The following is a 23,411-nucleotide window of genomic DNA, read 5'->3' as shown; positions in this document are numbered from 1 at the left end:
TAGCACCAAACAGAGAAAAGCAAATTTAGAAGAAAGCAGTCAGGATCATCACTCTTTGAATACACAGCAGATGTTATCATAACTAGAGCTGAGCAAATATTTAATCTGTCAGACTGGTGGCCATGTGGGGTGGGGAAGGGGCAGGGAAACCCACTTTGGTTAATTTCAAATCAAAACTGAATTGTTTTTTCTCATCAAAATGAAAAACTGGAAAACAATGGATTCAGACAGAATTAACTTGAAATGAAACATCATTTTGAAGTGAACTATTTTGACTTAATTATAAAAAGAGAGAAATTTTTTTAATACAACTCTAACCACTTACTGAATATGACCCAAATTAGCAGATAGATTTGGTCACTCCAAAACTATATTTTTTGGCATATTTACCAGTCTCTTAAAAAAAAATTGCCCAGCTCTAATGATAACTCCTACCTGGTTTTCTTTGAGAGTCACCTCTGTCCATTCCCACTTACAGATATGCCATCTGACATTGAGCTGCGGAACCACCTTGAAAACCTGTGTCTGCTGGAAGGGCGCACAAAAGATCTTGTGAGAAGATGACATCATTGCCCTACTTTGAATGAAGGACTGCAACCACCTCAGTTCCTTTTCCCTAACTATAGAGTCCTCATGTTATATAGAGCTCTAGGCAGAGGGGAAGGCAGATGAGTAGTGTGAACGCACAGACGTGACTCTTGAAGAACGACAGTTTGCTGGTAAGTTTTTCTTTCTTGTTTGAGGCCCTCTGTGCATTTCCACGTATGGGAGATTAGCAAGTAGTGCCCCATCAGGTGGATGATGGATGTGGAGTTCTTAGACAAATATGAACTGTAGCATTGCTCTCCCAAACTGGTCATTGGACATGCAATGCTAAATCCAGGGAGTAGTGTTGTAATAACTGGGCCTGCACAATTACAGTAAACGTGTTCTTAACTGTAAATACTGTAAGAAAGTTTATTAGCTGTCACAAGAAGCTATAACAAGAAATGTCGATGGGAAAATGTGCAAAAGCAAGAGACTGAAATAGTCCAAACACAAAGGACAACTGATATAAAACTCAAGGACTGTATTAAAATTATGCCTGGTAAGTGTAAGACCAGAAATGAATGAACCAAAATTGGTGCGTTGGAAAGTATGCCTGGTGAGTGAACAAAATAATGAAGGGATGGACTATTCCGCCCAACACTACCTTTTTGGGGTCCTAAAATAGAGACTGTGGGCTGAAAATTAGCAGAGGCTGCTGGAACGCTGGCTGGCTGGAAAAAGGGGAAGAAATAAGCTCCATCATTGTCACCCTTGCCATCTCCTGGGACCCCGGACCTTCTTCATCCCAATCTTGAGATGTCCTGACCAGACCAGGCCAAGAAAGGGACCCAGATGACATCTCCAGCTGTATTGGCTACTTCTGAATCCCGAATACCACCTGGGATGGGAGACTTTATTTTCCACCTCACCCATCCCTCATGTGTCCTTTTCCTTCCCCACCTTACTTCTTTTCTTTCCTATCCCTCTCCTTTTGTCTAAGGAAAGTCTGGCTTAGCGAGCCAAGACTTCATATTTTGCAATGCTGCTGTAAGCCTATGACTAGAAAGAGGCAGTTAAATACAGTGCCCTAAACAGTCATATGCTGGTACATGTTTGTCAGGTCTCGGAAAGTACGTCTACTCTGCAATTAAAAACCTGCAACTGGCCCATGCCAGCTGACTTGGGCTCACAGAGCTCGGACTAAGGGACTGTTTAATGGCTGTGTAGATATTTGGTGTCAGGCTGGAACCTGGGCTCTAGGACCCAACAAGGTGGGGTGAGGGGGTCCTAGAGCTCGGGCCCAAATGTCTACACTGCAATTAAATAGCCCCTTAGCCCAAACCCCGCAAGCCTGAAACAGCTAACATGGTCCAGCCACCGGTTTCTAAGTACAGTGCAGACATACCCAGAATGCTAATAAGACTATGTGCTGTGCCTGTGTTTTTCCAGCAGTGGGGTTACAAATGAGAGTTGACATCAAAGACAAAAGCTGCATTTTCTGTCTTTGCTGTTCTTTTCTTTCCTCTTTTGGAAATGGGACTGGACTTCAACAGCAGCAGCAACAATGACCGCTCCAGCCCATCGCAACTAACTTCTTCTCTTTTCCTCAAAAGGAAAGTTTTTTCCACCTTTGGTATCTTCTAAAAGACAGTTAGACTAAGGGGGTTTTCCTTCTAAAGAACCTCTCCAGCTAAAGGGAAAAGGAAGTGATGTTGTACTTAATACACCTCTACCCGATATAATGCTGTCCTCTGGAGCCAAAAAATCTTACCGCATTATAGGTGAAACCGTGTTATATTGAACTTGCTTTGATCCACTGGAGCGCACAGCCCTGCCGCCCCGGAGTGCTGCTTTACCGCATTATATCTGAATTGGTGTTATATCGGGTTGCGTTATATCTGGGTAGAGGTGTTCTTTACATTTCAAATGATTTAACTGTTTTTCCTTCTTTTTCTCTATCTTTAATAAAAGTTAAAAAAAAATAATGTGTTTCCATGGTATCAAGAAGACTAAGGACTCTGTAAACCAAACCTTATTTAAAACAGTTTAATACTGGACAGTGACTGGGTCGTTAACACCTTTAATTCCTTGGGCCCATTTATTCCATCTATATTAATACAACAGTAGTATCTGGTGAAGGTGTGCGCTGAACTCAAAGTTAATGCTTTGCAGATCTCCACTAGGGGACCCTACGTAAGCCAATCCCACTGACGTGTCACTGATAGAACAAGTCTTTAAACCAGGAAGTACTGCTTTCCTAGCTAAAATATAGCAATGTTCTATACATTTCCCACTCCAGAATAAGCATCTCTGTTTGGTAATGGGTTCTCCCTGGCATCTCTCCCAATATGCTACAAATAATCGATGAGACTTTCTAAAGGGCTTGGTCTTTTTCAGGAAAAGGAAAATTACCCTCTTTACATCCAGGGACCTTAACAGTAGCAGCTGAGGCATGGAAGGAATTTAGGCAACTATGGGGTTAGACTGAAGCTGGTTTTGAAGGTCTCAGTGGTATCTAAATGTGTGGGACTTATGCGGCTAAAATGGCAGTTGGGCACTTAAGTCCTCCTTGGAATCCCATCCTTAGTTTATCTGCCTTGGAAAGATGAAGGGCTCAGCCAACTCTCCTAGGATTTGTACCAATGACTCCAAGGAGACTTGGTATTCAAACATTAATTGACTTATGAACTATATCAGCTAACACAGCTGTGTGTTAAGAACAGAAAAATACAGCACATGAAAATATTCCAACTTAACTTACACAAACAGCTTCATACAGTTTGTTCATGACATTAACTGACCTCTTGGAAGATGTCATATTAAGAAGGGCGAGATGATACATATGATGCAAGTAAATCAGATGTCGTTCATGGTGGAAATGCTTCCTAGTCCTTTTGCAAGGTTTGCTCTGTAAATAAAAAAATAGCATGTAACAACTTATACAAAGTACGAGCTTACTGAGCAGAAGGTTGAAAACTCAAAGCAACTTTTATATTTAGGAAGAATGAAAGACAATGATTACTTTTAGGTTTCTGTACTAACTCTTACGTCCTGAAATATCTGTGCACTTGATTCATTTGAAAAAGTTTGGAGCTTTGCACTCAGTAGGGCCTATTACCAATACTGAAACAATCTCATTTATTACAATGACATAAACCCAAACTAACAGTACAGAAGTCAATTTACACCTCGTATGTCAGATCAGGATGAGGCCAGTAAAGTTTATTTTTTAATTTAGTTTAATTTTTATCAAAGGTTACGTATGTTTTCATATAACATACATTTTTAAAACCAATACTTTTAACATTCACAGTCACTTGCAACACACTTCCAGCTGCATTTAGCTTTCCCTAAACTTCTAGCTGTCTAGTGCACTGGAATGGCTTATCCTAATAGGCAGTGCTTTTCTTTTATTTTGAGAAAGTCCATTCCTATCACTTTGTGGCTGGTCTGATTACTCACAAGTCCCCCCACTAGTATGCTTCTTCCAGTTTGCATAGCACACAAATGCTTTCTACATTAATAACTACATCTGAATAACAATTTTTAGCGCTAATCATATTTTATAATTACACGGATCTCTAACTGATTCATAAATTTGGCCTTCTTTGTAAAACTGAACAATTCTCAGCACCCAGGGATTGAGTTAGCCGATAACACTTCCATAAATAAAACAAAATAGAGAAGTTTTATTTTTAATACAAATTGTTTGGTTTCTGGAGCTTTGAGCTACTTAAGGGCCCAATCCAAAGCCCATTAAGTGAATCGGAGTCCTTCTACTCTCTACAATGAGCTTTCCATCAGACCCTACAGGCAGGATCAGTTTTTAATCAATGAGTGAAGTGGCCCACTATACAGTGCCTTCCACATTCTACCCTCTCTGCAACCCTAATACAATCAGTAGGCTTATAGGAATGAAATGAAGAGCAGAACTTGTCCCAGTCTATACACTCAATGGACTGCTCAAGTGTATTTTAAAAATTGTTCTTGTTACTTGTACTGTACCCCACCATTGCATAGCTCTTGTATGTAAAAAAAAAAAAAAAAAAAAAGGACAAAAAGTTATTTCGAATACATGCTCAAAACAGCAAATGAAGTTACATACAACTTATATACAGGGATAACTTGTAAATACCAAACGGCTAGTGTATGTGTTTTAAATTTTATTTAAGAAAAATTGACTTAATATACTATGTTCTCAATCCTCTAATGAGCTCTGCATGGACAGATGCCTGTGCTTCAATAATCTGCCTATGTGGAGCTCATTGCAGGGACAGAGCATATATATATATATATATATATATATATATATATATATATATATATATATATATATATATATATATATATATATATATATATATATATATATATATATGCACGCTATGAAGAACCATACATTCATCTAGCTGTTGATTCTAAGTTCCTTGTGGCAGGGACTCTCTCTTTACTTATTCTGTAAAGCATTATGTACATTTATGGTGCAATTTAAATAATCATTTATAAAGGTCCATATACTGCAAAGACAATAGGACTACTCATGCATAAAAGTTATACAGTAGAGAGCAAATACATCAATATTCATCTACTGAAATAATTTAAAAAATAGTAATTCCTCCACCCCGAAGGAAAATTATTATGGTAAAAAGACAGTCACCAAAAATCCTTCCACATTTTACTGACTACATTATTTTAAGTAGTATGGTCACAAAAAGGGTGCTTTTTTGTTGCTGACATTTCCTTTTCTTGTCTTATAGTTTTGCCTTTAAAGCAATGTAGACAGATGCAGATGGACAGATAGGTGAGGGTTTTTTTGTTTTCTTTTTTAAAAAGCTTTTGTGGTGAGAGAGTCACTGTAACCAAGGTTTCATTGACATGAATGGCAAATAGGCAAGTTTACAGCAGGATTAAGCTAATTGATTAGAAAGCCTGATTGTGTCCCTGAAGGGCTGGATATCCTGCATGGGCAGAGGCACTGGATTTAAAAGAAAGTTCGAAGAAGGTACAGAGTTGGCCTTGTCATTTTGGAGGTAGGGTAGTGGGGGAAGAGTCTGGCTGGTGAAATAATTTTTCACTGACCACCTCCCAAGTGTGACAGAATCCCATCCACTTTTGGCACCCCACTATGCCCAGGGCCAGCCAGCCTACAGACTTTGGAGAGGGGCAGCAAGATAAATCTTTGGGATACACCCCATATTTAACTGACATTGAAGGACTAGTATGAATGGCCTCCACTCCCACCAGAGTCCATCAGAATTTTAAGGGTGCTTAACACCTTGGATTGTCAGGCCCAAAATGTTACCATGCCCAACCCATCATTCATCATTTGTAATCAATAAGCCCTACAGAGCTGCTCTTTTTTTTTTTTTTGAGTCCACATTTAATTTTTCAGGAACAAAAACTATGTCTACAGGGCAGCTCTGAATATCAGAAATGTTAAGTAGTGGCGAGTTTCTGACAGAAAGTCAAAACCAGCTCGCCTAGCTTTGTAGTTCTCTAATCAGCCGAGTAAAGGTGACTTGTGAATTTCAGTGGCAGGAAGCAGTTTATAGTACAGTAACCTAGCCCATTGTCTGGGCTTCTTCTGCTCAGCTTCATTACTATTACCATGATAAAGACAAGTGTTTTTCCTACTTCCCTTTTTCCCCTTCAAGTCTTTGCTTGCTCTTGACTCTTCTGAATTTCACTTTGATACTTTGACACCTTGGCTCCTCTCCCAGACAGAATAATGACAAGAGCTCAAATAAACTTTTTTCTTTCTTTCTTTTTTTTTTGGTGGGGAGGATGGGTGATGCAGAGATGTTGTGAAGATTTGCTGAAGGAAACTCACCACCTCCTGAGTTCTGGATTGCTCTTCAGGCCTTTTCTGCAATTCAGAAAGCCAAGAAAGCAGCAGCTGTGGGAAATAATTCAACTCTCAGATTTAGCATGAAACAGAGATAACCAAAGTGGGGCTCACCAAATGTGGCCCATAGCTTCACTCATCTTACACCAACAAGACCTCAAGCTTCTGCCTCGAGAAGTTCAGAAGCTGATAGTAATTTAAAGTAGTGGCAGAAAAGCCACAGTCATGTGATCCAAAAGTTAGATAGAATATCCAACGCAGCTGCCTTGTTCAGGTCTCATTCAGCTGAAGAAAAGGAACAGCTAAGATTTTAAATAAGCATTGTCTACTGCTGTGACTGCATTTCTGAAACAACTGTTAGCTTGCTCAAGTGGTGTGATTCACCATATCTGAGCAAAGAAGTTAAGAGACAGGCTGGGGATTTGAAATATCCAGCTTCAGGGCAAATATCCTGATTCCACCCAGGTACATAGGCAGAGTAACTCCATTGACTTCACCGGTGAAACACAGATCAGAGTCTGACCTCATGGACAGAAGCCTTTAACCAGTCCTATTTTAACTGAAATTACATAGAACCAAATAATTAGGTCGACTTGTGCTTTGCATATAGCTATGCAGCCCCATGCACATAAATGGGTGAATGGGTGTAAATAACAGAAGAATTTGGCCCACTGGGTGCAGATGAAACATTATTAACATAAGGAAAAAAACAAAGAGAGTTGGTATTAATTTTTCAGTCTAACGGAATTTGAAACCTTCACAGTGGTTAAACCATGACGTGATGGCAGGAAAGTAGGATTCTATTCCCAGCTCTACCACTGATTCAGTGTGTAGCCCTGGGCAAGTCCCTGGACCTCTCTAAGCTTCAGTTTCTCCTCCTCTAAAAGGAGAAAAATAACACACACACATCTCCTGGGTACCAGAAGCTACATTTATTAGTGGTAAAATACATTTATTTTTATCGACTTACAAACATGCTTCTATTATAATTTAGCACTTTGTTTCCCACGCAGTGCAGAAATATTAATGTCTTACTATTCAGTTGCCACTTTAAATAGCAAAGCCATTAAGAAATATTAATAAAGGGAAAAAACCCTCTGTTTTATGGCTCTTTGAAAGGGCCGCGCATTCCAAAACAAGACAGCAGCCCCTACCAGCCAGCTAGGACATGGTTCAGTAATAATGCAAAGGCAAAATGCCACCTATGTCATCAACATAATTTCCTAGGGTGCCTGGACATTCTCTGCAAGTCTCCTATGCAAATATAACAGTGCTTAGCTTATGAGATCCAGAGATCCCACGCTGCTAGGGCTGCAGACATAAATACACCAGAGTACAACAAATGTATTCTAGCTCACATTATACTAAGGCATATCCCAGATTCAGCCATCACTGTTCTCTTCCTGACATCAGAACAATGGACTGTGACTTCATCAGCAATGTCCGCTGCAGCTATTACAATACTGGCAGAGACACACACACACACACACACACCCGACAGACTCCTTTTCTTCAATACAAAGCAAAGGTAGCCAGCTGGTGGAGAACAGTGAAAGAGCAACATAGCAGTATTCAATCTCCAATCCATATTGAAATAGAAAACAATACACTGTGGATCTCCTGTGTTCTGGTGACCTCATAAATCACCCTGATCCAAAATACGTAAGGACTCTAGAGATCAGCCTCAAGAGAAGCATTTCCTTGTATTTCCCTCTCAACATCTATTTTATTTACTAAGGATACTGCCACTTATTAGAAAATGAGATTACAGAAAATAGATTTTGTTACTTTTTCTTTTTAATCTGTTTTTCACCCTTATATTGCATCTCTTCTAGAGTCTTGGGGCCTGATTCTCCTCTTACATTACTGTAGCTCTGCAGACTTCAGAGTTACTCCCGACTTACAGTGCTGTGAGACTGCAATCAGGCCCTTACATCTTGACATGTCATCAGGCTAAGACATCATGTTATATTATAGGTAATGCATTTAAAACCATTATGACAGAAAAATATAGTTTCTTAGTAAAATATGCTACCTTATATTTTTCACTACCTGATCTAAGAAATGGAATACATTGTTCTAACACAACAAGTTCAGGAACTTTAAAGTGAATGTTATTTGTTCAGAGCCTTCCCCTATCCACAAAATTTGCAGGTGTTGCCAATGTTTTTCATTTGAAGAGCTCCCAGAAGTCTTTGTGCCAAACTGTCAACTCACCAATATTCTGACAGCTTCCTCATCAATTATGCCAGATTTCCAGAGAGAGAGAGGAGAGATTCAGCCCTAAATGAAAGGTTTTAGCGCTACACACAATTTCATATTATTTATCATAGTCCTATCATAGTTCCCCACTGACTGGGGAAAAGAAACCCATTGACACATGTATAGATTCACAGATCCTGAAGGCCATGAATTAAGGAATCCTAGGGGAGTTTTTCCCCGCCAAAATTGGTTCTTGACAGGACTAGGATGATAAAATATTATGAATTTGTTTGCAGTACTTGATGTTTAAGGAACAAAATCAACACTCCTATATCTTTTCTCGGGGAGCTGTCTGGCCACATGTGTGTTTTGTACACCTTTCAGTTAAATCAGAGGTCCTAAGCAGGGGAAAAATACAACAGTAAGGAGCATCAAATGGACTTATGGTACTCCCTTGGAGGAGTCTAAGTTAATAAACCATTGAATGGCTGACAGATAAAGAAAAAATATGTATATGAATTAGTGTAATAGACAATATAGATAATGTCCTTATTTGATAAATAAATGAAATTTAACTGGAGATTATAAATGAGTTAAAATACTCCTTTTCCCCGTTTCTGAATTTCACATATGAACCATTTAAACTAAAAATGATGCTATATGTACTAATGAAGTAAATTATTGTTGAACTAGATATATTTTTTCTTTTCCTTTCAAGCTGTCCTTTTACCTTTTTCAAAAGTGTGTCTCCTGCACTTGTCTTTCATAAGGGAACCCACTGAGCCAAATTCTGCTCCAGTTTATTCTGGTGAAAATCTGGAATAGTAACACTGACTTCAATGGCCTTACACTAAATTCTGATAAAAATTAAAAAAACAAAACAAAACCCACATAGGGCAGAAACAAGTCCCATTGTTGCAGTTAAAAAATAAAAAGCAGAGTTGTTTTATTCTTAACCATATCGGTTGAAAGATGAGTTGTTCTCATCTGTTGAGTATCTACATAAAGAAAGAAGAGACATAACATTCTTTTAAATACTTAAGATAGTTATGGGTTTTATCCTGCAGTCCTTAATCAGGCAAAATATCCTTTGGCTTCAGTGGACGTTCTACCTGAGTGACTAGTGTAGGATCAGACTCGTGAATACAAAACAAAACAAATATATTTATTGGAATAAATCACACATCAAGACACTAGTTGTTCTACTCTAAGGGTCTATTTTCAAGTACTGTAACTTCCCAACTAAACTACTCTGGCCTTGATTCAACTCCCATTGAAGTCATTATGCTTTCTTTCCATTAACTTAAATGGGAACTGAATTGGACCCTCTTTTGGTGGACCTTTCTCATGCTTGTTCTCACTCCAGCAGTGATTTGGATTAAGAACTCATTCCAGCATTTCTGAAATACTAGAGCATGATATTTTATGTATTTATTTATTTTTTTTAAAAAATCACTAGTTAGGGCATTAGATGCTTTCTTGGGCAGCTCTCTCCTCAAATCAGTTTCTCTTTTTTAGAAACGTCAAACCTCCAGTCTGGAATACACCATGGAGATGAATGCCTTTGCCACGTTTATCAAAACAAAGTCATCTGAAAATGTATTGTGCATGTCCCTTATCTTTTTAAGATGTGCCATGATGTGGCACCCTTGCTGCACATACAAGATGAATAAGCAAATATTTTGAGTTCCTCACCCTGAAAATAAATGGATGATTATTTTAACAAGTACGCATTCAAATAAGCACATGGATCATCTCAAATCAATGTTTGATAAAGTTCAATACAGTTAAAATAAACACGCTCGATATGTTTGAGAGTCCCCTCAATCTGAGAGCTCACATTTGAAATAAAGAAAATCTGATCCTTTATGTGCAGGAGTGTAAGACAGACCATTGACATCAATGTTGTTATTCCAATTTACACTGTCGTAATCAAAATTAGACTCTAGCCCCTAAATATACAACCAGAGATTTTTAAATTTTTTCTTTATCCTTCTGTTAATCATAATTAAATGCAAAATAAAACCAAGACAAAACAAAACCACACACACTCCAAAGGTTCAGATTTGAATAAATTCAAAATTGTAGTTGCCACAGCAACTGTAATTTTTCCATGGTATCACCAAAGTATGCTCTCAGTTAAGCTAGTGCTAATCTAGAATAGCCACTGGAGCTACCCGGGAAATTCACTCCTGTGACTAAGATTAGAATTTGCTGTAAATTAACACCATATAAAGTAATCCAGAATTCTGCATATGCACAAGGGGGCTGAGTTATTGTTGCTGTGGGAACCGTAACTATGAATTTCCTGGCTTGCATGTGATTCAAATTTCAGCTTTAACGCTGCATTAATGTAGCTTTTCACACTTGACAGGCACACACCATTTTTAGCTCCGAGATTCCCAAATGGAATACATTCTTTGCTTTAATACTCAAAGTTAAAATTTTTTTAAAAGGTTTTAAAAAGAAAATTATATTTTTATCTCACACACACACACACACACACACACCCCAGACTTCACATTTTAACTACAGTACATTGACTAGTTCCAAGCAATTCCCCACCCACCCTATTTTTTTGTTTTGGTTTTTTACATTCAAGCTGGTGGCCAATATCTCAATGTACCTGAGACAGCTAATTTAAAAAGGAAGTGGTCAAAGTCATGCTTTTTTTGTAAACTTCAAAGGTGATCCCTCTCCTTCCTCCTCTTTACATTTTACTGTCTGGCTTTCTGCCCATCCTGCAGCTGTTAGCTAAGCCTGTGTTTCATGGCGTCAAACCTGCCTCCTCACGGTCCATAAAGTTACAGCAGGGATCGTGATATGCAGGTGTGGAAAAGGGAGAAGTGCAGGATGAGCCTGTTAATGATTTTTCTGGCACCCCATGCTGAGTTGCTGAAGAAAGAGAGCAGCTTGCAGAAGAGTAACTCTTTGTTTGCGAAGGTGTTCTGGGCCATATTACTTCTCCCACAGCAAAGGTGTTGGGTTTTTTGCTTTAGGGGCTGTTCACAAAAATGATTCACCTTTTATACAGCTTTTAAAAAATGCTTTGAGGCTTTAATTAGACACAGGAATTCCATCACACCACTACGAAGACTTTTACTTTCCATTTAACCTCCCATTAGATGATTCAATGATCTTATTCAATGATAAGTCCACACAACTGAGGCTGACTGTTTAAGACACTATCAACATCAACTGGTGCAAGCTTATGTCACACGCCTTAGTTGAAGTCCTAACACACATTTATAATTTGTTAATGTAGACAGAGAATCCCACCTTTAAAAATGTTCATTTGCTGCTTTAAGATACAGCTAATAACTAAGACTCTGATTCAAGAATTCACCTAACTTTAAGCATATGCTTAAGTGCTTTCCTGAATAGCGTCTAATAGAACTGCAAATTTACTGCAGAATAATTTAAATACATTTAAGTCAAGGTTTTCAGAAAGGAGTGCCTAAAATTAGTCTGCTAAAGGCAAAAATTTCAGAAGGGCCTCGGGGGTATGTCTACACACCTATCTGAGGTGTGATTGCAGCACACGTAAACATGCCTGAGCTAGCACAGCTAAAAATAGAAGCATAGAGGTGACAGCATGGATTTCAACACAGGCTCGCAACACATGTATGTACCCAGAGTCCCCGGCATGCTGGTCACTAGCATGTAGCCCATGCTGCTACATTAGGTATGTCTACCTGTGCTGCAGTCACCACTCAGACTGCAGAGTAGACATAACCAAGTGACTTAGGAGACTAGGTGCCATTGAAAGCCAATGGGATGTAAGCTCAAGTCACTTGAGTGTTTTTGAAAATTCTACCCCAAAGGCTATATTTAGGTGCCTAAATAAATGAGAGCTTTGGACACACAGCACTTTTGAAACCTTTCAATCCAATTGTCTAGGTGTCTTAATAGCTTGTATTAATAAATACAAAATAATTTAGTAAATAACTGTAGGCAAAGTTTGAGGGCTCATTGGAAGTTTAATAGGGGCTACCAGGATAAGTAGACACAGAGAGCACTTCTCTCCTACTCAGCTGTCTGTATGTTGTCCGCTTAGATTGTAAGGTTATCCAGGCAGGGATCTGTCTACTTATAGGTCTAAAAAGTAACTTTCTTTTATTTATATAGTTCCCCAAATTGTATGAAGTGAGAACAGCCTGCTTGGCACGCACACAAGGCACTAATAAAGACACAGGTCCTCATTCTGGTCTCACTTAGGAGTATGTGTGATAGATGTGCTTTATAAATCAAAAAATAAATACATGATTTTTAAGTTCCAAAATGTAGCACACATACAACTGGTAATATAGATATCTTTCCAACACTGGGGCTTCCCCACACAACCACATCAGATATCCCACACAATTCTCCTGAAAATAACTGAATCAAAACTGACCTGCTCCTCTCCAAGAAAAAATTGATTAAAAGAATGAGGCAGGTCTGCCTTGTTAGGCTGCAACTCAGAAAAGCACTTACATGAATGATGAAGTTGATCCTTATTCAGGACAGCACTTAAGCACAGGGATTTAAAGCAATCAAACTTTTGAATTGCTCCGGCTCCGCTCCAGCTCTGGGCAAAAAACCTACTGGTCCACGCTCCAGCTCTGGGCTCCACTCCAGAGCCCTGCTTAAGCATGTGCTTAAATTTAGTCATTGAGGTCAGCAGGATTTAAGCACACTTCAAAGTAAATGGAAGGTTCAAGTGAAGTCCTGAATAGGGATGCTTTCCTCAATCACAGCCTAAATGAGGTGATGGGACATTTTAAAATACACACATTATTATTTGTTTGTATTCCATCTCACCTAGGGGCCCTACTCATGAATCAGGACCCCATTGTGCTAGAAGCTGTACAAACACAGTACAAAAAGACAGTCCCTAGCCCACAGAGCTGCATATTTTTGCCATCACCATGTTGTCTTTAGTCAGAGATAGGAACACTGCCAAGCCATCAGTAAAGATATGTTTTATTGTTATGAAGGCAGAATGGGTGATGGAGCTGAACATATATTAAAACATAACTCTGTGGGACAAGTTACGATCCCACTACAATCAACAGAAGCTTTCCATTGACTTCAGTGGGACTAGGATTTGGCCTTACATTTGAGCAACAGCAAAGGGACATTTTCTTCTGTATCAAAGGATTTCAGCGTATCTCTTTACATTAGAAATAAAATAAAACCAATGAGTGCTCGCACACAGACTCTACAATTAAAAAAAAAAAAAAAAGACCACAGCTAAAGTTCCTGGTATTCAAGATTCTGCTGACCTTCAAGTCACATTGCAAGGCTTATTTGTGCTCTGAGGGGATTGGGAAGTTAAACAAACAAAACAAAAAACATTTGCCCAAGCACTTGTAGATTTTATAATATTTGTACATGACCCAAAGCACTTGATAGTTTTTTTTAATGGAAAGAAATAAATACAAATAAATAAGAAGACTCACTGAAGATCTAGGAGAACTGCTCTTGGACTCAGCAGTGATAAGTGGCTTAATCTTTTTCAATTCTTCCAAAACTGCTGCTAGAACCTAGCTCACTTTTTATTCTTTCTTTGTAGGATGATAGGTACACCCCTAAAAATAAAACTGGCTTAAAAGCTACTACTACCTGTAACCAACATCATGCCAAAACAGCCACCCTAATTAAACATGATTACTACACTGTCAAGCCAAATGCTTTGATTAATTTATCAGTCATATTTAAAGTCAGGGGTAACAATCAGCCAAAGCATAGCTGTGTCTCCTACCACTACCAAGTAGGGCCCTGATCCTGCAAAGACCACTGGGACTGCTCACAGTGAGTAAAGTTAAGTGCATGCATAAATCTTTTGCGCCTGGCTGAGTGCCAGGAAGCACAGTGCCTAAACTGCCTTGCTAATGGCAATGCTGTGTTATGCTATTATTTGTTTTACAATAGTTCTAGGAGGCTAAAATTAGGATTGGTCCCATTGTGTAAGGTGCTGCACAAATGCATAATAAAAGAGTCCCTAAGCTTAAAATCACCAGTGCCCTGTTTATGCCAGCAATCCCACCACTGTTTGTACTACTGGAACAGCACTGGTAATAATGAAATGGTAGGAGATTTCTTTAAAAAGGCTAGTGTAAACACTTGAGGATCAACCCTTGAGGATCCACCATGTTTTCTGAAATGCTACTGAACACCGTTTGGTCCTGTCTAACTTGCATTAAAATCATTTACCGCACCAGTTCAGCGGCACCTATTGCTGACAGCAAGCATTAACACCAGTTCTATTTCCTAGCTGGCATGAGGCTTATAATTACTAAGCATTTCAAACTGGCCATATTTAACATCTGACAACAGAAATATAAAGGAGTAAAAGAAAACTAAGCTATTCAACTTTGTTCACATAAGGACATATCCCTCTGTTCTGCCGGTTATGTGTGGACCATCGTTCAGTCCCCCTGCCTGGTTCTGTAGTAAATCTTGTTCTTCCCAAGACTCCACAGAGATGGGCTTGTGTCTAAACTAACAAGCAAAAACTGCCTAGGTCAGGAATGGAATTTATTTTGGGCGTTGCAGTATGGGGTGGAAGAAAAGAGAGGAGAGAGACCACAGTGAAGAAAATGCTGGCTTTATACACTCTTGCTGAGAAATATCCCAAACTGGTTTCTCAGCTATCAGAAGAGTAAAATGTGTTCACATGAGTAATTGCCTTTGCCAGTCCCCTTGACCACCAGACTCAGCTTTATTTACCCATCCTGCAGCAGTCTGTAATGATCCACCTTTTCTGTTTGAGTGGCTAAATTTTAACAGCAAAGCGTGAGAAACAAAATCTACTTTTAAACCCAGCAAGTGGCAGTAAACTTTGCTCCATACACACCAGGCACCTGGTTATAACAACTAGCATCTTCTGGACATGTCAAAAATGTTTTCCCAAACACTTGTTTTATATGCCTCATGGAAAAGTGCTATAACGTAAGCTCTTTGGGGCAGGGACTTTGTTCTTCTGAGTTTGGATAGCAACTACTGAAGCCTGGATGCTACCAAGGGGAGAGGAAGGATAGTCCAGTGGTTAGGACATTAGCATAGGCCACAGGAGAGCTGAGTTCAGTTCCCTGCTCCGCCACAGACTTCCTGCGTGACCTTGGTCTTTAGTTGCTTAGTCTTTCTGTGCTTCAGTGTCTCATCTGCAAAACTGGGGCAACAGAACTTCCTTATCCAATGGGTGTTGTGAGGACAGAGACGCTAAAGATTTTGAGGTGCTTACGCAGTATATAAATGGAGGGGGGGGCACACAAATGTCATAACAGAGGCAAACAGAAAATGAAAATGGTTCTACAGAATTCTTAAACAAGCCTGTAGAATTCTATAGTGGGATATAATTCTCTAGTCAATTCTACAGGCTGATTTTATGGAAAGGATCTCAATTCTCAAATTCTGTGGTTTTTCAGAGTACTTTCTAAAGAATCTTATTGGTTTCATCACTATTAAACTCTGTAGGACTTTTTCGTAGGGAGTAGATTTAGATTACATAAAAGTATCTTTGTAATTGAATATCAGATCTGATTTCTGTCAATTCCTTGGCATTTTTCCAACACTTAAGGCATTTATTCTCATTCTATTATAAAACAGGTTGGCTAACAAAAGTTCCAACCCTGCGCCTACATAGCACAAACAGACACAAAGGGGGTAGTTGGTTTGCCACATCAGGGTCTCTAGAGCCCCAAACTCCTAAGGTCTCAATGAGTTTAAACTCCTTTTAGCACGAGAGAATCTCAGGGGTTTACCATCTATCACCACAGAATCTGAATGCCTTCCATATAAAATCAATAGCAATATTAAATATATATATTTAAACATCTCATGATTTTTTAATACTTGGGGTTGGCAATACTGTGGGACACAGCATGACAGATGGAAGAATGTTTGCAAAATAGTAGGAAAAATAATCTTATCTGCTTCCTCATAAGATTTCTTGTCTCCAAACACCATCCAACTACAAAGAAAAACACTTTAGATGCTTCTGTTCCAAGGAATCTGATGGTAGGCTCTGCATGTTCACTTGCAAGAGACAAACTGAATAGAAGTGAAACTTCACAACACTTAAACAAAAACACAACACCACCAACCCCCAAATCCTGTCCTTAAAAATGAACTCATTCCACAGACTAGAGGGGAAAAATCAATTGCAGAGAAAAATCTGGTTTTCACACCAAGAGCCTTCAGACTGAAAGTCTCGGCAGCCATTCTGACTGAGCAAAGATTAACTGTCTATCAGTCAACACAGCTGCACAACATTTTTTCTTCAAATACTTGTTTTTAAGGGGAAAAAAAGAGTCAGTTGAAAATTCTCAAAAACAGAAAACTTTCAAAATGATTTTCTCAAAATTTTCTGTTTTCAAAATTTTCAAGCAGAAAAGTTTGTTTTCCTTTTTCTCTTTCTTTCATTGCCAGCTTTGACTGATCAGAGTAGTTACCCAGTAAGACTTTTTTTTTTTTAAATCAACACTTCTTGTTTTGGAAATATTTTTATTTTGAAAGTTTAAAAATTATTTTTTGAACATTCCAATGTCAAATATGAAAAAAATCTATTAAATTACATGGAAATTTTTTTTAAAAAAAACACAGTCCATTTTGAAAACCAATGGAATGAAAACACTTTAGAAGTGTTCATGATTTCCCTTTCTTCCTCAATTTTTAAGTCAGCTCTGGCCAGGGGAATGGGATAAGAACAATAAGGACGCTCCAGATATAAAACCGGTAATATGACAGGCCCTGTAAAAATCAATGGACACCAAATTGGAAACCTAATTGCATTGACTGGCAGAATTAAACAACTGTGTGGAAGGAATTAAAGAGAAAATACAGGAGGTGGAAATTAAATTGCAAGTCCACAAAACAGTGCTCAAAGGGTACGTCCACACATCAAAAAACCCAACCCATACTCTGCAGCAGTGAGGCTCAGAGCCTGTGTCAACTGAATCAGGCTCATGTGTCTCACTCTATGGGGCTAAAAATAGCAGTGTAGATGTTTGGGCTCAGGCTGGAGCACGGGCTCTGAAATCTGGAGAGTGGGGAGGGCCTCAAAGCCTCAGTTTTGGCCCGAGCAGGAACATTTACACAGCTGCTTTTAGGCTGCAGTGTGAGCACAAATCAGTTGTTATGTGCTCTGAGACTCACTTCTGCAGGTTTTTTTGTTTTGCTTTTGCAATACAGACATACCCAAAAAGCAAGGACTTCTTAGACACACTGAGAAAATTAGATTTTCCTCCAGGCTCATGATTCTCCACCCTGTTTTCTCACCATCAGCCTGAAGGATGCTGATCTTCTATGTAAGAATGTAGTTAAATCAGGGCCGCCCAGAGGATTCAGGGGGCCTGGGGCAAAGCAATTTCAGGAGCCCCTTCCATAAAAAAAAGTTGCAATACTATAGAATACTGTATTCTCGTGGGGGCCCCTATGGGGCCCGGGGCCTGGGGAAAATTGCTCCACTTGCTTCCCTACCCCAGGCAGCCCTGAGTTAATATGTGAAAAATAAAAGTGATGAGATAGATTTCTTCTTTGGAGCTTCAGCTCCCGTTCTGCTGTCATCACCGGTGAAATGTGGCTTGATTTTGCCTTTTCATAAAGGCAAAGTCCATACTATAATGTTGTTTCCATTTTGTACACATCATATACTATTTTTTAAAAATAGATCTATTGGAAAGCCTCTGATCATTATGAGTAGAATGCATTAGTTGTTTATGGTAATGCTAGTCATTTTCCAGACATTCAAGAAGGGACTGTCACTGTTCCAAGATCACAATCTAACGATGGACAGACAGAGTGACAAAGGTCAGGGAATGGGCACAAACAGGGATTTTAATACGAGTCAATATGATTCACTGTAACCACTGCAGCAGTAGTGGAATTTTAAATCTCTCCAAAACTGTGGACAAGGCTTTGTGGATGAATTCAGGGAAGTTGTACAATGCCACATGGACAAAGGCAAAAAGGCATTTGTGGGAGAAGCTAACAAATGGGTGAGTATACTGGCAGAGAGGCAATCCAAAGTCAAACAAGCAAGGATACATAAGGAGGAGAAAAGTTATGTAGCTTTGAAGATGGTGACAAAATCACTTAAATCTGATGTGACAGCATATGAGGAAGCAGTGGAGGAATTTTCCCCAAGATGGTAGTGACATGATCAAATCAACACACAAGAGAGATTTTAGCAGCTGTATTTTGTATGGACTGAAAAAAGAAAATGAATGAAGCCCATCCCTATGCTACAGCTTGCACAAAGCCTACGCACCGCTAAGGTTAAGCCTTAGGCTTTCCCTCCGGACAGGATTGGACTTCCCCCTTTGCATTTTATGCACATACAAATAATGTGTAGGTTAAGGCATAAAACTTGACTTAAATGGTTTGGAGACATTGGAATTGAAAAACAAAAAACCACACCTAAAATGGTGAATTTCTGGTGATGATTCAGTAAGAATAAAAAGCACAAGAAAAACAATTGCCAGTTCTGGGGCAGGAGGGAGAAAAGTTGGAAATGTACTGAACTGCAGTGTATGTTCCTTTTCATGGCAAAAGTCACAGCTCCAGAGAAAACAAAGCAACCTGCTGACCTATGAGCACAAAGGGCCAAAATGGATCCCTCGTGTGACTCCACTGAAGCTAATGAACTCCTATCAGGGAGGAATTGGCCTTTATCCCCAACACTCCACCTTGGCTTGGCGAACTAACTAGCAAGCTGAGAAATTCAACTGTAAGGATGCAACAAGGGTCAGGGTTTTCTCATCTACCTTAGGAAATTGCTCAGTTTCTTCTTCGGCCTTTGTGTGTTTACTTGGATGATGAACTGGAGGCTGGCAGGACACTGATCCTGGTAGAGAAGCTGAGCTCTGTAAGATAGTGAAAGCAAAGTCAAGAACAGTATGTCTTCATAACTGGCCATGACAAGTAAGTACTTAACTGGTTACTTCATTGTGGATTTGTGTATTCATTTCTGTGCCATTTTGAAATGTGCCGTAAAGGGGTAAAATAAAGAGCAAGACTGATTTAGAGGTCTTTATTTGCTCCTATTCAGGAAGAACCCTATCTGGCTTGAAAGAGCCAAGAGTACTGAATAGGACCACTTAATAGCCCTACCACAATATTTTATGTTTTAACTCACCATTATATTTCAGGAATAGATCGGATTTCAGACACACCAGCATAAAACACAGAGTAAGGGCATTTGATTTCAGTGGACTTTTTCTGGATGAACTCTGGTATAATGGAAAGCATCATCTGTCCTAAGTTAACACACTTAGCCTACATCAGTGCTACAAGCTTGGGTGTATTTCCCCTGCTTGTGAACACACAGTATCTCTGCAGTAGCATGGGTAGTAGCAGCAGAGGAATGGCTGAACCATGCCAAGTAAATACCCACCTGAAACCAATGAGTATTTACTTGGCACAATTCATTGGACCTTTGTTGCCACTATCTGTGCTACCACAGGTATGCTGCTATTTATACTCATACTAGCTCGACAAGAGCTAGTGTGAGTATGTGCATACGAGCAAGGGAATCACACCCCTAGCTCGTAATGTTGATATAGCCTTACTTAAACATACAAAAAACTACCCATTTTGTGTCACTACTTAGGAAATGACATGGATTCTTTATCAGTACTTTCATTTTTGTCACAAAGGTGGAGAAGTAATACATGAAAATAATCGATGAAATCTGGTTCAGGAACTAAGAGCCAGAATGAAACACCAACATTCCTTGGACTCACACGTTCAAAGCAGGGTCTGGTCAACTCGGTCTTTCATACTTCCAAAGTGGATACATTAAGTATCATGCAATTAATGTGCAGAGAACTTAAAAACTAAAATCCTATTTGTTCGGGGTGAACATTAAAGGTACAAAAAATGTCATGGTAAGAGCAGTTGTTTTGCCCCAGTGTCATTAGCTACCATTTCCTTCATCTGTTCCGCCCATGGTTGTGCAGTTGGTTGCCACCTTCAACTCCCAAAAATAAATGAATTTTATCAGTGCGGTCTCAGATTTCCAGAATTTATTGGTTTGGCTGAGCTCAGCCAAAACAAGAATGTTCTGGAAATCTCAGACAGCATTGTTATAATTCTGCTACTTTTGAGGTACAAAAGTACATAAAAATGCGCAAGATAGCAAGAGTGAACCTCAAGCACAAAATAGGTGTAGTTTGGATCAGAGTATACTGAGTTCTGTGCAAAGGTTGGAGTCAATTTCTTATTTAATCCAAATCAGTGTGCCACCCCTCCCTTAGCTGGAATACCTTAATGTAAAAAATTAGAGGATAGAAATATAATTAATGTCAGTCAACATGGAAAATTAGGTTTTAGCAAATAAAACTGAATTCACTCTTTGAGGAGATTACAAGCTTAAATGATAAAAGTAACTGAGAAGATGTACTTAGACTTCTGTAAGGCATTTCATTTAGTACTGCACACCATTCAGATTAAAAAACAGCACTATACAGTATCCATACAGCACATGTTAAATGGATCAAGAACAGTCTAACTGACAGATCTCAAACAATAGTCATCAGTGGGGAAGCATCATCAAATAGAGGTGTTTCTCGGGGGATTCTACAAGGACTGGTTCTAGATCTGATGCTACTCAACATTTTCATTGGTGATTGAGAAATAAATATAAAAATTACTGCTGATAACATTGCAGATAACACAAAGATTGGCAAAATGGTGAGTAATTATGAGGACGGGGAGGTCATACACAGCAAATATAGCCAAATGCAAAGTTATACATTTTGGAGCAAGGAATGCAGCCCATACCTATAGAATGGGGGACTGTATCCCGGAATGCAGTGGCTCTGAAAAGAATGTAGGGGTCACAGTGAACAAACAATCAGCATGAGCTCTCAGGGCAACACTGTGTCAACAAGAGCCAGTGCAATCGTTGGATGTACAAACAGGGGTGCAGTGAGTACGGAGGTTATTTTACCTCTATATATGGCATTGCAGAGACAGATCCTGGAATGCTGTGTGCAGTTCTGGTGTCCACATTTCAAAAAGGATATTGAAAAAGTGGAGAGGGTGCAGAAAAGAGCCACAAAAACTATTTCAGGATAGAAGAAAATGAAAAGTATCTTAATGAGATACTTACAGAGCTCAATCTGTTTAGTTTAGCAAAGGAAGAGCAAGAGGTCACTTGATTACAGTGTATAAGGACCCTCACAGGGAGAAAATACTAGGTACTAAAAAGGTTTTTTAATCTTGCGGAGAAAGTCATTACAAAGATCCAATGGCTGGAAGCTGAAGCCAGACAAATTCCAGCTGGAAATAAGGCACACGTTATTGGCAGTGAGGGTGATTAACTATTGGAACAAACTACCAAAGGAAGTGGTGGATTCTCCCTTTCTTGATGTCTTTAGCTCAAGACTGGGTGCTTTCTGAAGATTGGCTAAAGCCTAACAAAAGATATTGGGTTCAATACAGGGGTAACAAAGTGAAACGTAATGGCCTGTGATATACAGGAGATCAGACTAGATGATCTACTGGTCTCCTCAGGCCTTAAACCATGAAGCTATGACTAAAGAATGAGGTACTAGGGAGAGAGCACTTTATGAGCTTTTAAGAGCCTTCTATGACAAGCAGGGTTTGGAATTATATTGGTACTATGGTAATTCTGTAAAGTAAATTCACAGTGCTAGGTTCTCGGTTAGAATTCTTCAAGTCACAAGATTACTGTCCTGACTTCTATCTACAAATAAAACAACTACAAACATCCTTACTACAGCAGGCAGTTAAAGCATAAGGCCAGCTGAACAAAGAGAGAGTGCAGTGTATTAGTCTCCCTGATTTGGTACCACATGTTAGCCATCTATTTTACTCTGCAAACAATAAACTGTTTTCTGTCCTCAGAAGCCCACCACCTCCTGCAAACAGAGCTGAAACGAGAGTGGGGATGTATTTATACTGACTCCAAAAGTATGTACACCCAGTAGTTCTGTGTCAAATTAAATGTTTTATATTCATGGTCAACTGTGAGATTTATATTCTATTAAATGTGTACATTTAGCTTGCCTATATAAAGTTCAAGGACAGGACAATCTCAGAGTAATAGCATTTCTATAGCCATAGTTTACTATATATAATGGTTTTGTTTTAACTTCATTCAGGGAGAAAACATTCCTGCCAATATGTAAAATGTGGATGATTTGAGTCAAGAGCACCTATGCCATTTTAATAGGTACAATACCGGCTAGAGGGGATTATGATGCCACAAACACCTTGCCTAGGAAGCTTGGGAGCTAAGTATCTCATTTTGTTTTACATACAAATATATTTCCATACATTTGTGAGAGAGAGAGAGAGAGAGAGACAGACTCTTCATGGATGACAGGAAACCTGACAGATCACTCAACTAGCAGAAGAGGAAAGTCAAAACAGGCTCATTTGTTCTCTGAAATCACTATTAAAGGGCCATACTTTTTAGAGTAATACAGGAAAACAATTAGCAGGATATGTTTCACTGAGAAAGAAGCTGCGCTAAAACCAAACTACTTTAAGGGCCACATCAAAGTAACTATTGCATTTGGCAGGGCTCAATCCTACAACCAACAAGTCAGGCCAGTGGCTGGCCAGTTCTTTGATGCTCTTCACCTTGTACAGTAATTCACAACAGTGCAAAGCAAGTATGCTTCATACTGGTGTAAATAACTGCAAAAGATGCAGGGCATCATAGACTCTATGCCACAGATCTTCCATCTATTAAAATCATCATCAGACAAGAAGTGAATGCTGCTTGCTTGTGCAAGTGGGTAGTGATGCTCCTCCACCTCTCAGTGAAGACACCTACAGAAGTGTGAAAACTTTAAACAGGAAGAAAGCTGAAGACATT

General features: G+C 39.1%; 1 protein-coding gene and 1 long non-coding RNA gene across 4 annotated transcripts in view; one reads left to right on the top strand and one right to left on the bottom strand.

Moving 5' to 3' along the window:
* The window catches only part of LOC127048963 (uncharacterized), a 118,136-nt gene that overhangs the window by 7,864 nt on the left and 86,861 nt on the right, over window positions 1-23,411 (bottom strand). For all 3 annotated transcript variants that reach the window (XM_050949122.1, XM_050949119.1, XM_050949121.1), the window contains exons 8-10: window positions 19,327-19,425; window positions 6,359-6,424; window positions 3,330-3,436 (exon numbers count right to left, since the gene is read on the bottom strand). In XM_050949122.1, the coding sequence (XP_050805079.1) occupies window positions 3,330-3,436; window positions 6,359-6,424; window positions 19,327-19,425 (272 nt within the window). The remainder of the gene's footprint in view (window positions 1-3,329; window positions 3,437-6,358; window positions 6,425-19,326; window positions 19,426-23,411) is intronic.
* LOC127049016 (uncharacterized) lies at window positions 2-22,547 on the top strand. The gene is made up of 2 exons (XR_007773851.1): window positions 2-719; window positions 22,433-22,547. It is a non-coding gene; the product is annotated as an uncharacterized LOC127049016 (long non-coding RNA).

Source organism: Gopherus flavomarginatus, chromosome 4 (genome assembly GCF_025201925.1).
Source record: "Gopherus flavomarginatus isolate rGopFla2 chromosome 4, rGopFla2.mat.asm, whole genome shotgun sequence".
In the NCBI taxonomy this organism is placed as follows: domain Eukaryota; kingdom Metazoa; phylum Chordata; order Testudines; family Testudinidae; genus Gopherus; species Gopherus flavomarginatus.
Note: the sequence above shows the minus strand (reverse complement) of the source record. Positions and strands in the feature narration are given on the sequence as shown.